This window comes from Helianthus annuus, chromosome 4, assembly GCF_002127325.2.
Source record: "Helianthus annuus cultivar XRQ/B chromosome 4, HanXRQr2.0-SUNRISE, whole genome shotgun sequence".
NCBI lineage: Eukaryota > Viridiplantae > Streptophyta > Magnoliopsida > Asterales > Asteraceae > Helianthus > Helianthus annuus.
In genome coordinates this window covers 17,050,955-17,065,787 of record NC_035436.2, presented here as the reverse complement: position 1 = coordinate 17,065,787, position 14,833 = coordinate 17,050,955, and the positions used below count along the sequence as shown (strand labels likewise).

Genomic DNA, 14,833 nt, shown 5'->3' with positions numbered 1-14,833 from the left:
AACCAAATTCCAGATCCGAAACTCAAATTTTTTGCACCCCCCCCTGCGCGCGCGGGGGTAGGACTTGTGGTAAAACATGTCATAAGACTACAGTTGCTTGGAGAAGCTTTTGCCTTATAAATTGCCTTTTCTTTTGTTCCCACACCAATGTGGGACAAGGTGGTTTTACCACTTAAGACTTTCCATTCACACCAAACTTCCAACATGTTATTCATGTTTTCCATTACATTTAAACATAACTGATCCAACACGATATAAATTCGATTTACGTTACATTTTGATCCAATCGCAATGCAACATTGAGTTCAATCGGAAACCAATTTTTTCTTTTTTTTTCTTTTTTTTTCTTTTTTCTTATAATAATAATAATACCCATGTAGGAAAAAATGTTGGGCTTTCTCATGGACAAAAATAACCCAACAGACGATGGGTTTGGTTGATTTTCAATGGACTCGTCTATCTTGCCACCTCTACCATCTATCTCCTTATTAATGAAGCAGGGTTGTGAATGACATTTATAAAATACATTATCTGGGAAAAAAAGTGTATATATGGGTTCATTGTCACCAATTTCTTCACTCATCTTTTTTAAACAAACATGAACCCTTTAAAACGTATTGAGTAAAGTAAAGAAAATACTCAGTTTTAGCTTTTACCAATAGGCAATATTCTATCCCTACTCGCAGTGGCGAAGCTTGGAAAAAAAGTTTGGGGGGCGAAAGGCACCGGACCTAAAAAAATTTTCTATGTTCGGGTCGGACGTCGGTGATTCGATTCGGGTCGGGTCAAACGCTAATATCAAATAAAAAATGTTCTCAAACATTAAAACTTAAACATTGTTTAACAAACAATTGAACAAAGACACCAAAACATTAAAAAGAAGAGGAAGGTGGGGTACCGGTTCACTTGGATGAAGAATTATAGTTCTGTCCCTAATTTCAACCTAAATCACATAATGTACAGCCCGAATTTCAGTTCTGCCCCTAATTTCTACCTAAATCACAAGTTTAGGGCTAAAATTCACCTCTAATTTCAACAATTTTAGGGCTAAAATTCAGTTCTGCCCTAATTTCTGCCTGAAGAATTATAGTTCTACCCCTAATTTCAACAAGTTTAGGGTTAAAATTCTCCCCTAATTTCAACCTAAATCACATAAATTGTAGCCCTAAAGCATAATCTAATAACAAATTAACAAATCACCCCAAATTTCAAGTTAACATAAAGATTTAACAAGTTTAGGGCAAAAATTCGGCCCTAATTTCACCCCAAATGTCAACCAAAATCACATATATTGCAACCCTAAATTAAACCTAAAGATTAAAAACACATACCTTATGAAGATTCAAGAAGAATTCGTCGAAGATTGACAATTTCAACAAGTTTAGGGCTAAAATTCACCCCCAATTTCAACCTAAATCATATAAATTGAAGTCCTAGATTAAACCTAAAGATAATTGAAGAAGTCGAACAAGTACAAGACCACACATACCTGAGGATGAGCCGTGATTCGTGAAGAAATCGAGCAAGTTCAAGACCCCTGCCCTCGGACTCGAACAACAACAGCAGGTCAGCAGCGATTTGGGGTTTCTTTCCCCCCTTCTGTTCTGTGCGTGCGACTGGTTATGCTCGTATTCCACCAGGACTGAATTTGGGTTTATTTTTTTTTTTTTGGGATGGTGGGCTTTTATTTTGGGCTTGTATGATTTTGGTGTATAATAAATTGATTTGGGCTAATTAAGTATTTTATTTGGGCTACATAATAGAAAATCGGGGGTCGAATACGTATATACAAAAAAAAATTATAAAACCGAGGGGGTTGAACACGTATATACATAATTTTTTTTTAAATTCGGGGGGGTGAAAACGTATATCCCTAAAAATTTCTATACGAAAAACACGTACGTAACACTACTAACCGAAAAGTTCGGGGGGCGGGCGCCCCCTCCCCGCCCCTTACATGCTGCGCCCTTGCCTACTCGTGACAACATTTACCCGACTAAGCTCCGATGACGACGTACCTAAGTTTATTTTGCTGTAATTGATACTATGGTTTTTAAATTCAGAGTTGGTGTCTGATTTGATAATATTATGGTTTTTTAAAACCACGGTCAGTGTCTGAGTTGTAATTTATTCCGCCTTTCTAAATTGGCGAAGATGAAAGTCGCCACACAAAGAGGCTTGAGAGGTGAACAAGAAATATAATACTTTAATATTAGGTTTTAAAGTTTTTGATGTTGAATGGGTTTTCCGCGTAATTAACAAACTATAAATAAACAGCATTTGTATGCATATGCTTAGGGTGGTTCTAAAAAAATGATGTTTCATTTTTAACCCAAAGCTATTTGTTTTTCTACTTATAAAACAAAAAGTTTTCATCTCTTGCAATTCAACCTTACAACTTTTGTACTTTCAACTTTGGTCTCCACACTTTTCATATTTCGCTGATTTTTCGTTTTAAATTTTGCCAGTTAACATGGCGTACGTGTGTGTGGTTCAACGTTTTAACATTTCGTTTTACGCTTCGTACTAGATTTTTGAGTTAACACGGCTCAACGTGCGTGTGTGGTTCAACGTTTTTTACGTCGTCTATAGTTTCCTTGTTTGACATGTTCGTTACAACGTGTGGGGTCCTAAATCGACTTAATTATTATCTTCTATGTTTTACGTTGAAGTCTAATTTATTTACCTTAATACATCGTAACTTCAGCATTGGTTGTCGTTAGCGGTGGTGTGGTATTGGTGCTATTCGGCACGATTTTACGCCTCCGCCGCATTACAGCGAATGGTAAATCTAGTTAGATATAATTAGAAAAATCACACTAACCCAGAAGTTTGTTATGTGTGTTATGTAATGATAAGCATTTCTTTTTTTTCTTAATTTGTTTATCTTCTCTTCACTTAATAAAATTATAACCAGCAAATGTAATTGGAAAAAACTCCGAAAATTCTAGCATAGACATCAATGAATGTAACAACTTAGTAAAGTATAGTCCATAGTAATGTTATGACCTCGAGATCTATGAATATAACTTTTAAAACTTAGTTTTACTATTTTAAAACGAGATGGCGACACAATTTATTACCCTTTTACCTTCTATTTCGATGTAATTTAATAACATTGATAGTTGATAATATAATAAATTCGAAGAAGAAAATGTCTTATATGTAACTCTATAAAAATATTGCAAAATGGGATCTACAGCATTTACTTTAAATAAAATATCGCAATATCAAATAAATAAACTTATGTTGTAAAACTAGCCTAATAGCAAATAAAGAAGAAGAAAATAATAGAGAGAAGATATTTAATATTTCATTAATTGATATGTATATAATACAAGATATACAATGGTATATATATGAAGATGTAACTTGGAGAATAAGCCTAATCTATTTTAGGTGTTGATAACCATAATAAATAATAATAATATATTTATAACACTCCCCCTTGGTTATCAACTTCTTATGCTTGGAGATACTGCCTCGTTAAAAACCTTGCCAGGAAAACCCAGTGGGACAAAACCATAACTAAGGGAAAAAGAGTGCAGCCTGTAATGCATATTTTCTCCCCCTGATACATCTAGATCAGGTTTGTTGCCTCGTTAAAAACCTTACTAAGAAAACCCAAATGGGACAAAACTTAGTAAGGGAACAAGAGTGCAACTTGAATAAGCTTCCCCCTCATTTTAACATGTCTCCTTTAAGTGAGTGTGTCCATCTTCCTTGATCAAATATTTTGTAGTCAATGATTTGTCGCTCGATCCCTTAATGTGCAGTCATTCATGTTGAGCAATGTTGTATAATCTTCTAACGAGACTTTAGGTGCCTCCTTTCAAGAAATATAATATGTCCACGATTGTCTTTTGTTACATTCCTGCATCTACAAGACTAACCAAGCTTGTTTTGATGGGTTATTAAATTATAATCAAATATCGTTTATACCTGAAATATTTCTTTGAACTTGTTCTAATGTCTCTTCGCTTGACAAAGGTTATATCATAACAATAAGCTCAAGTGAAAGATATTATAACCACACATAGCTAGCAAAACATATTAATGCACATATGCATTTAACGATGGTACTTCTCAAATGAGAATCTCTACTTCGGTAGGAAATGATAATAGGCATTTTTTATAACAAGTGACTTAATAACTTTTAACATACTTTAAGGTTCAACTATGTCCATACTAAAATATCCCAACATCATCTTCTAGATGTACTTGAGGGATTGATAAAATATAATTACATATATACTCGAACTGCAGTTCAAGTAATAATTAGACCGTGCCAATGTCTTTCAAAAATTCTCCCTCTAAAAGCTCGACAGTTTCTCTCGATGATGCCTAGACGTCATCACTGTAAATTGCGATTATTGTGAACTTTTAAAAGTAAAATGTTGACAAAACATGGCTAATTTAATCAAACTTATATCCCTCTTAATATCTCGAGTTGCACAACACTCGACCCGACTATTTTAGTCCATGCATATTTTGTCAACTTCATCTAGTATGTTCTTAAGGTTTTGACATCAATGCTTCTGGCATTATCAATCCATGAGGGAATTCATTCCATCTTATCCAAATATGCATGTGCTTTCACTCTTCAGAAGTTTTGCTACATAAATTTGCCCATTTAACACATAGATATCTATATTATACGCAAAAATGTCATGAACACTTGCTTAGTTGCTTTTATCTCCAAAATCCATATTGTACAATGCGTGTTCACTATTTATTGAGATATCATAATCATCATGTACAAGTTTTCTATGTATCATTATTGGTGCACAAGAATTACATCGTTAAGATGTTTCAATTCACCTTTAGGTAACTCATCAGGAGTTCAGTCGTATTCAAATATGAATATGTATACAACGATCATATTGTTCTCGAGAACTTTATTTACATGATTTTGATAATTTAAATTCTCCAGAGAGTTTCATGTAAACTTTCAGTATCAAGTGATAAATATTATTCATAAGACGCATGTCAATTCTCTCTTTAATATTATTACCAGACTAGTTAAATATTAGAAAGCTATTGTATCCACCACTGGAGAATACGATTCCTCATAATCACTATTAGGTCTTTGCGAAATCCTTGTGCCACCAATTTTGCCTTATACCATTTACTTTTCATTTATTGATTCACATAAAAGACCTGTTTGTTTCGAATATGTTTTACAACATTTGTTGTATGGACTACTGGTTCAAAAACATTCTATTTCAATAGAGAATTCAACTCTGCCTCATTTGCGTCTTTTCGTTTTGGCCAATTATTTCTTTGTATTTGTTCATAGGCAGATCTTAAATCTTGACCCTCGTCATTTCATCATTACAAGCGCTATATTATATACAAAAGTATAACGACGTCGATTTTATTTCGATTCCATACATATCTTAGACATGATACAACTTATCGAGATCTCTTTAGTTTCAGGCACCTGAGGTTCTTCTTGAACCATCATGTCTACCGTCTCTTCAGGAGACCTTTTTAATATAACCTCGACTTGACCATCTTAATTAGTTGCTCCAACTTTCGAGGAATTTTATTATTGGAATCAACTAGTCTACCACGCTTCAGACATGCAATAGACTCATTACAAACATGTGGTTGTCCTTCTAGGACTCTCATCTTAATTGGAGCATTAGCAGTTGGTATATGTGACATAATCACCTTTTTAAGGTCAGTGAATGCGTCTGGTAATAGATTCACTAATCTTTGTATATGAGTTATTCTTTGAACTTCTGGTTCACACTTTTAGTTTTTGAGGATCAGTGATAATTCATACCAACTCATTTATTTTCCAACTGCTTTTTATCTCCCCCTGATGTTGGGAATGTTAATCCATTGAGATGGATATCAATTAATTTATCATATATTCCCAACCACCTTTTAATGTCCCATCTTTGTGCATAGTGGTGGATCAATTTCAATATATACCGCACAACCAAAATCTTAGAAGGGATATCTTTGGTTTCTAACCAAAAACCAACTATAATGGGGAGAAACTATTACAACATGTTGGCTTGATGTGTATTAATATTATTGCATGTAAAATTACATGTACGCATATATAACATGAACTTGCTCACATGATTAGTGGCTTTGCTATCAATCGTGATCGTCTCAATAAAGCAATTCTTGTATAAACATAAGCGATATAAAGTTCAACATTTATTTCAATAATCATTAATAACTTGGGAATTGAATTTACCATTATTACCAAAATAAATATACATTCTGGATTAATATGTTTGCTATCACATTAACTAACCCACAATCACACAAACTTCAGGTTGTGGATTTGATAACCATTTAGACGATGCATCGATTTAAAACACTAAATGGTATCATGTTGGGATGTGCATATCCTTTAATCACTTCTAGAATATTTAGGGATACACACCTTCCTTTATTTGGCAAATATAAAATTTCCCTTAAGAGCAAACATTACATGCTAATATTCAGCTTGAAAAATCTTCTAGATCTTCATTATGTTTCACATCATCATTGACTCGGTGTGGTCTAACCGGTCATGCCAACTAATTAAATAATTACGATCCATAAACTTCTGGTTTATGATCGTATCTGTATTACTTGCTCGTATGTAATACTAAACGTATGATATGAGAGAATATATTATAACTTTGAAGTTCAAACCATCACATTATGCAATCATTCCTAGGTTTGCCACTTTTGTGGCCCATCTCATTATTGTTAGTTTGCTACTTTTGGTGCTTCATCTCATTATTAACATGACCATCATTACAAATATGTCTGTGATCACTATCTTTACACTAATTAATATATCATCACATTCATTTCAGGGAATGGAGTAGAATTAAAACAAGTTCTGTAGCTTTCTATAATTTACTCGGTCACACGCATATGAAATTATCTCAGACTTATCATCCTCGCTAAATGATATCGCTACTTCAGGAGCATATCTCAGGTGTGACAAATGAAAATTATTTTATCCAATTCTTTTATACAAACGATCTTCTCTTCACATAACATTAATTGAGAAGTAACAAAATGTTCGAGTCATATAAATTTATTAGTCTAACATCTTATAAGCTTTTATAACAAGATAATGAAATTTAGGGAGTATGACATTTCAGATGTCATGTATAAGCATTTTTATATTCTTTCATAAGAGTGACAACAAACCGTACCTATGGTTTCGTTGTTCCATCCAATACTATCTATATAGATAAATAATTGCATCTAATATAGAAGGTATACATAAAGTAAAATAAAGTAAAATTGTAGACATACGCAACATTATACATGGCACTGTATTGAACTCAAATAAGATATTTCTTTTTCTTTTTTCATTAATTATAAACCATATATTACTTATGTATTATCTTTTCGTGGTTTACCAATCACACCCAGATATTATACCCAAAATAGTATGTGTAGGAACTCCATGATTCGTTTAAAGTATAGTTTATGAAAACATATACTTGGTACTATCACCGTATATATTTATGTCATCATTCACAAGAGGGTTCATATTAGCATTCTCAAATTACGTGTGGTATTTGTTAAGGGGTTGTTCATGAATGCATACCACAGAAGTGAGGAAGACATGCTTAGTGCAACCGATGTACACAAGAAATCAAAGAAAACAATTTAGGGTTTTGGAAGAGAGCACATTCGTGCTGATAACGTGTTGTGAAACTAGCCTAATAGCAAATAAAGAAGAAGAAAATAATAGAGAGAAGAGATTTAATATTTCATTAATTGATATGTATATAATACAAAATATACAATGGTATATATATGAAGATGTAACTTGGAGAATAAGCCTAATCTATTTTAGGTGTTGATAACCATAATAAATAATAATTGTTAGAAAACCAGATATACATCCCCTAATAACTCTTTTGGCAGTTATATAATAACTGTTTGGCCATTAACATCCCCTAATAACTATTTGACGGTTACCATCTGTATGTCGGTTTCACCATTTGTTATAGAGACGTATGTATAGATCTGTAATTGAGTATGGGAATAATATTCAAGATTCAATACAATTTCCACATTAGTCAGATTAGTTTCTTATCACGTTATCAGTACGAGGCTCTAACCAATTGAGATTACCGGCAATCTGAAATCATCTACAAGACTCTCCGCTGAGATTTACCGGAATCCACTTTGATATCCACCAATTCTTCTGCAATTTCGACAATTACATTTCATCAAATCCGGGTACACATCTTAACATTTTCTACTAAGTGTTCAAAGTTTCCATGTTATTTTTTTAACAGAATCGGAACATATATCCAAAGGATGGGTCACCAATTTTACAAAGTACAAAGTCTGTACTCAGAAAAAAAAAAAAAAAAAAGAGAAGAATACTATGCTTTCACATATTTTCACAAAATTCTTTTTGAATTGGTTTTAAGTTTGATCCTTTGAAACATAACAAATGGGATTTCCGATATGGGTTTTAAATTGCCTAGGAAAGGATTTTTATTTAATCAGTACTTAAGAACAACATAGGAAACAACATAGATTTCCCTCTGATTTGAACTTACGGAAACATCGAACCCAAATTTTAAAGTATCGATTTGAATATCAAAGAACAATTTTTTTTTCTTTCCCTAAACAAAACATATAAATCAACCCATAATACATAAAATTTTCTTACCCGAACCTTCCTCCGGCGATTCAACTCACCGGTTACGGGTGCCACAATCATTCTCATCATCATTAGCGATGACGCGGTTCCTCCGATCTCCGGCTGCTTAACCATCGCCGGAGATGACGGCTTTTTTCCCGGTGGTCGGCGGTTACTCTTTTCGGTTGAAACGGTTTACCGGCGGTTACTCTCTTGGGTTGAAATGGTTTACCGGCGGTTATAGTACCACCGCAGCGTTTTTTTCGCCGGAAGCTTTTCGTTCATATAAACCCTTATCTCAACTTCTGTAATCCTCACACACAATGATCTCATATATTATTATTATTATCTCCCTATAATAATAGATCCACTGAACAAGAGAACACCGTCTGCGAAGAAGATTGCAGATATTGTTTCCCATTTAAATATACAGGGTAAAAAGAAAAAAGCCTAAGAATATAAATAGAGTAAAAGTGTATGGTTGTGTTGTGACTATGTGCTCTAGCTGCATTGAAGCAAGTGAGCGGACTCCAAACGAAAATTAAATTTCATAAACTACAAATTCTCATGTGGTCCACATTACCTCCACTGGAATGTCATAAATATATTTACTCTTTTAACTATATAAATATCACCACAAAATTATTAGAAGGATTTTCCATGTGAATTTTTTTTTTTGGGTTAATCTAAATACACATTCTCTTTAATAATTATACTCTTTCTTGTAAAGAAAAAAAATGTGTGGGTCCCGCACGGACCCCATCCGTAAATATATGAGAGAAGGGTGTATTTAGTAATTAGAGGATGTAATTAGCAACATTTTTTCTTTCCGTGATTTGTTAGAAAAAAAAAAACTTGCCCCCATCGTACGTTTCCATAACCTTCCTTCAAGTAAAAGCTAAAGCCATGACATTCCTTCGTCATCATCTTGATTAAGACCTAAAGAGGGAATACCTTACTGTCGAGGACCCTCTCGAGTTATGGAAAAACTTTCAAGAACGATTTGACCACCTGAAGTTGGTCTTACTCTCTAAAACTCACTGTGAATGGGCTCACTTAAGGCTACGAGATCATAAAACTGTTAGTGAGTACAACTCTGCCCTTTTTCGCATCTTCTCTAAGTTTAAATTTTGTGGTGAATAAATCACCGATGAAGACATGTTAGAGAAAACTTTCTCAACGTTCCATACATCAAACATGCTCTTCGTGCGGTATTAAAGAGAACGTAAATTTACAAAATATACTGATCTAATATCATGTTTGTTGGTCGCGGAACAAAATAACAAGCTCCCTCTACAAAATCAGTAAATGCGACCCGTTGTTTAATTTTTTTCCTTTTCCTTGTTTTGATTTTGTTTCATTTGTTTGCGGTATTTTTGTTGAAACTAATATTATGTTTCATTTAAAACCTAGTGATGTTTGATTCATAGTTGTATGATTTTTTTTATCATACTCAAACATGCAATTTCTTATATTTAACATGTTTTATTATTTCCAGAAGAAATATGTATACCAGCTCCAGCAGAGCTATTATTGGTGATGAATGTTTGGTAGATATCGGTAGTACTAACACTATTCTAAAAGATATGAAATTTTTCTCTGAGTTGTCTCCGGCAGAGACACCGATTGGTATTATCTCTGGTGTCAGTAACCTTATCGAAGGCTCCGGTAGAGCACACATAATATTATCTTCGGGTACCCAATTAACTATCGATAATGCATTATTTTCTAGTAAATCCAGAAGAAATTTACTTAGCTTTAAAGATATTCGAAAAAACGGTTACCACCTAAAAACAATATCTGAAAATAATATTGAATATCTTCAAATTACTTCAAACAAAAATGGTCAAGAAACCATTGTTGAACAATTAGAAGCATTATCCTCTGGATTATATTGTACTAATATCAATCCTATCGAATCATACATGGTGAGTAATTAAAAGCTATTAGATAAAGATACATTTAATATATGGCATGACCGTTTAGGTCACCCTGGTAGCATAATGATGAGACGAATAATCAAAAGTGCAACCGGGCACCCCCCTCAAAAACTTAAAAGTTTTGCTACCACAAGACTTATCATGTGCAGCATGCTCTCTGGGCAAACTTATAACTCGGCCTTCACAAACTAAATTGATACATGAAACCCCATCATTTTTAGAAAGAATCCAAGGGGATATTTGTGGGCCTATTCATCCTCCGTGTGGACCATTCCGCTATTTCTTGGTCTTAATTGACGCATCCTCAAGGTGGTCACATGTGAGCCTTTTAGCTACTCGAAATGTAGCATTTGCCCGACTTTTAGCTCAAATCATACAATTGAGAGCCAATTTCCCCGACAATCAAATTAGAAACATTCAGATGGATAATGCGGGAGAGTTCACATCTCAAGCGTTTAATGACTATTGTATGTCAATCGGGATTAATGTTGAACATTCAGTACCTCATGTTCACACACAAAACGGTTTAGCTGAATCTTTGATTAAAAGATTACAAATAATTGCTAGACCACTTTTAATGAGATGTAAACTACCATATTCTGCATGGGGACATGCTATTTTGCATGTTGCTGCACTGATTAGGTTGAGACCAACTGCTGATCACGAATACTCCCCATTGCAACTGGTCTCCGGACGAGAACCAAGTTTGTCCCACCTTAGAATTTTTGGTTGTGCGGTATATGTACCAATACCGCCACCACAACGTACTACAATGGGACCCCAAAGAAGACTGGGCATCTATATTGGTTTTAACTCCCCGACCATAATTAAATATTTAGAACCAACGACGGGAGATATGTTTACAGCACGGTATGCTGATTGTCATTTTGATGAAATAATATTCCCAGTCTTAGGGGGAGATAAGGACAAAGAAAGACTGGTAACACAAGAAATAACGTGGAATGCATCATCGCTATCAAATCTCGACCCCCGAAGTGGTCAATGTGAATATGAAGTCCAAAAGATTATACATTTGCAAAGAATAGCGAATGAATTACCAGATGCATTCACAGACACGAATAGGGTGACAAAGTCACATGTACCAGCATCAAATGCACCTGCTCGAATTGAAGTAATCCCAGAAGCGATTACTATACAACGAAAGTGTGGGAGGCCAATCGGTTCCAAAGGCAAAAACCCACGGAAACAAAAAGAGCAAAGTAGCGCAGTTGGTGAAAACTCACAAAAGGTTATAAATGAAACCCCGGTAGAGGTAAATGTCCCGAAAGAGACAACTATAATTCCAGAGGAAAATGAAGTTTCAGAAGAAACACCGGTACCGAACGAAAATGAGATCTCTATTAATTATGTACAAGATAGTACAATGTGGAACCGGAATAAAACACGTGTTGATGATATATTCACATATGCTATAGCAACGGATGTAATCAATGAAAATGATTACGTACCTAAAACTTTGGAAGAGTGCATGCACAGAAATGATTGGCCAAGATGGCAAGAAGCCATAAACGCCGAATTGAATTCGCTCGAAAAGCGACATGTTTTCGGACCTGTAGTCCGAACACCCATAGACGTCAAACCAGTAGGTTATAAATGGGTGTTTGCAATAAAGAGAAATGAAAAGAATGAGATTGTACGATATAAGGCTCGACTTGTAGCGCAAGGGTTTTCCCAAATCCCAGGAGTTGATTATGAGGAAACGTATTCCCCTGTAGTGGATGCGATAACCCTTAGGTTCTTAATCGGCCTCACAATCTCTGAAGGACTTCATATGAGACTAATGGATGTCGTTACCGCATACTTATACGGGACACTTGAAAATGACATCTACATGAAAATCCCTAAAGGATTAAAATTGCCTGAAGCATTAAAATCAACACCTCGAAATATGTGTTCTATAAAGCTCCAGAGATCTTTATATGGTCTTAAACAATCTGGCCGTATGTGGTACAATCGACTTAGTGAATATCTCGAAAAAGAAGGATACAAGTCTGATGTAATCAGTCCATGTGTCTTTATTAAAAGATCACTCTCAAATTTCACTATAATAGCAGTCTCTGTTGATGATATCAACATCATCGGATCTCCTGAAGAGATAGAGAAAGCTGCTCGGTTGTTAAAGAAGGAATTTGAAATGAAAGATCTTGGTATGACAAAATTATGCATCGGACTACAATTTGAGTATCTGTGCAATGGTACATTTGTCCATCAATCAAACTACATCCAGAAGATGTTAGTACGTTTCAACATGGATAAAGCACATCCGTTTAGCGTACCTATGGTTGTCCGACCGCTAGATCCACACAAGGATCCTTATCGCCCTCAAGAAAGAGGCGAAGAAGTACTTGGTCCGGAAGTACCGTACTTAAGTGCGATCGGTGCCCTTATGTACCTCGCAAATAACACAAGAACTGACATTGCATTTGCAGTTCATGTACTAGCGAGATACAGTTCGAATCCAACACGTAGACACTGGAATGGTGTAAAACATATATTTCGGTATATTTGTGGGACACAAGACTTAGGTCTTTTCTATCAAAAGGATCAAAAGTCCCAACTTGTTGGGTATGCTGATGCCGGATATCTATCAGATCCTCACAAAGCAAAATCTCAGACAGGTTATGTTTTCACATACGGTGGCACAGCAATTTCTTGGAAGTCGACTAAGCAAACACTTACAACAACATCATCAAATCATGCCAAATTGATAGCATTGTATGATGCTGGTCGAGAATGCGTGTGGTTGAGATCAATGATCAATCATATACAAGAAGCATGCGGACTAGAACAAATCAAGAAAGACCCGATGATTATTTATGAAGACAACGCTGCTTGCATAGCTCAAATAAGAGAAGGCTACATTAAAGGCAATAGAACAAAGCACATCTCACCAAAGTTCTTCTCAACATATGACTTACAAAAGGAAGGGGAAATCGATGTTCGTCAGATCAAGTCAATTGAAAATCTAGCAGACCTGTTCACAAAGTCGTTACTTAGAAGCAGTTTCGAGCACTTATCACATGAGATCGGGCTTCGTAGATTAAAAGACGTTAGTTAAATTGAGGGGGAGCATTATACGCGCTGTACTCTTTTCCTTGACTAAGTTTTGTCCCATTGGGTTTTCTTAGCAAGGTTTTTAACGAGGCAACATAACTGGTCCTGTAGTATCAGTTTATTATATAGGTCCTGAAGTATCAATTTAACATCATCCTGAAGAATGTTGTTAATAGTGTATAATGAACCATATGTATATCTGAGGGGGAGTGTTAGAAAACCAGATATACATCCCCTAATAACTCTTTTGGCAGTTATATAATAACTGTTTGGCCATTAACATCCCCTAATAACTATTTGACGGTTACCATCTGTATGTCGGTTTCACCATTTGTTATAGAGACGTATGTATAGATCTGTAATTGAGTATGGGAATAATATTCAAGATTCAATACAATTTCCACATTAGTCAGATTAGTTTCTTATCAATAATAATATATTTATAACAACTTGGATTTTTTAAACATGTATCACAAAATCCAATAAATAAACTTAGATCTCTCATTCAAGAGCAAAAGACTTTTTTTTATTAAAAGGATCTAACTAGCATGATGCTAGAGAGGACAACATCAAATTATTTATCATTTATCAATATTAATTCATAACATTTGAATAATGAATAGTGATTTTGCCTTTTTTATACTTTTTTAAGTTTTAAATTTACAACACTCAAAATAATATACGCCTTCAACAAGATAATTTTATTTTCTAATATAACTTTGGTTCGTTAGTTTAAAAAAACTAAATATGCGATATATTTTTTTAACCAGATTGAGCCGGTACCTGCCGAAAAACATAGTACCGTATTGGTACTATTAGAACCATTAATGGTATTCTTTTACTATGATTTTCAATCGATGTAAACTATGTGTCAACATCCTTATGGACTTAACACTGTTTTATTTTTAAGTTTTCTCTCTTAGTTGATATATCGATACCATAATAAACCAGACCAATATTAATCAAATTCCTGCCACTAACCTTATTTATCAACTGCGTCTATGACCCATGTAAACGTTATAACAAATTGACCCACCCTCGCCGCGAAACGCGAGTATAGCCCACCGTTACAAATAAATATCAAACTCACACCAACAAACCAACAATTCCACTCCAAAGTGTACACTAAAAAAAATATGATTGCTGTCTCTTTATCTCTATTGCTCACATATACCATTAACCTTTT

The 14,833-nt window shown here is 34.6% G+C and overlaps 1 protein-coding gene and 1 long non-coding RNA gene across 2 annotated transcripts; one reads left to right on the top strand and one right to left on the bottom strand.

The window, feature by feature from the left end:
- Nucleotides 1–7,720: 7,720 nt before the first annotated feature.
- On the bottom strand, nt 7,721–9,149 carry LOC110935857. The gene is made up of 2 exons (XR_002589494.2): nt 8,663–9,149; nt 7,721–8,185 (listed from the first exon to the last, which is right to left on the bottom strand). It is a non-coding gene; the product is annotated as an uncharacterized LOC110935857 (long non-coding RNA).
- Nucleotides 9,150–12,979: 3,830 nt separating this feature from the next.
- LOC118491444 (secreted RxLR effector protein 161-like) lies at nt 12,980–13,651 on the top strand. The gene has a single exon (XM_035989237.1). It carries the CDS (start codon nt 12,980–12,982, stop codon nt 13,649–13,651), a length of 672 nt encoding a protein of 223 aa, XP_035845130.1.
- Nucleotides 13,652–14,833: the final 1,182 nt, after the last annotated feature.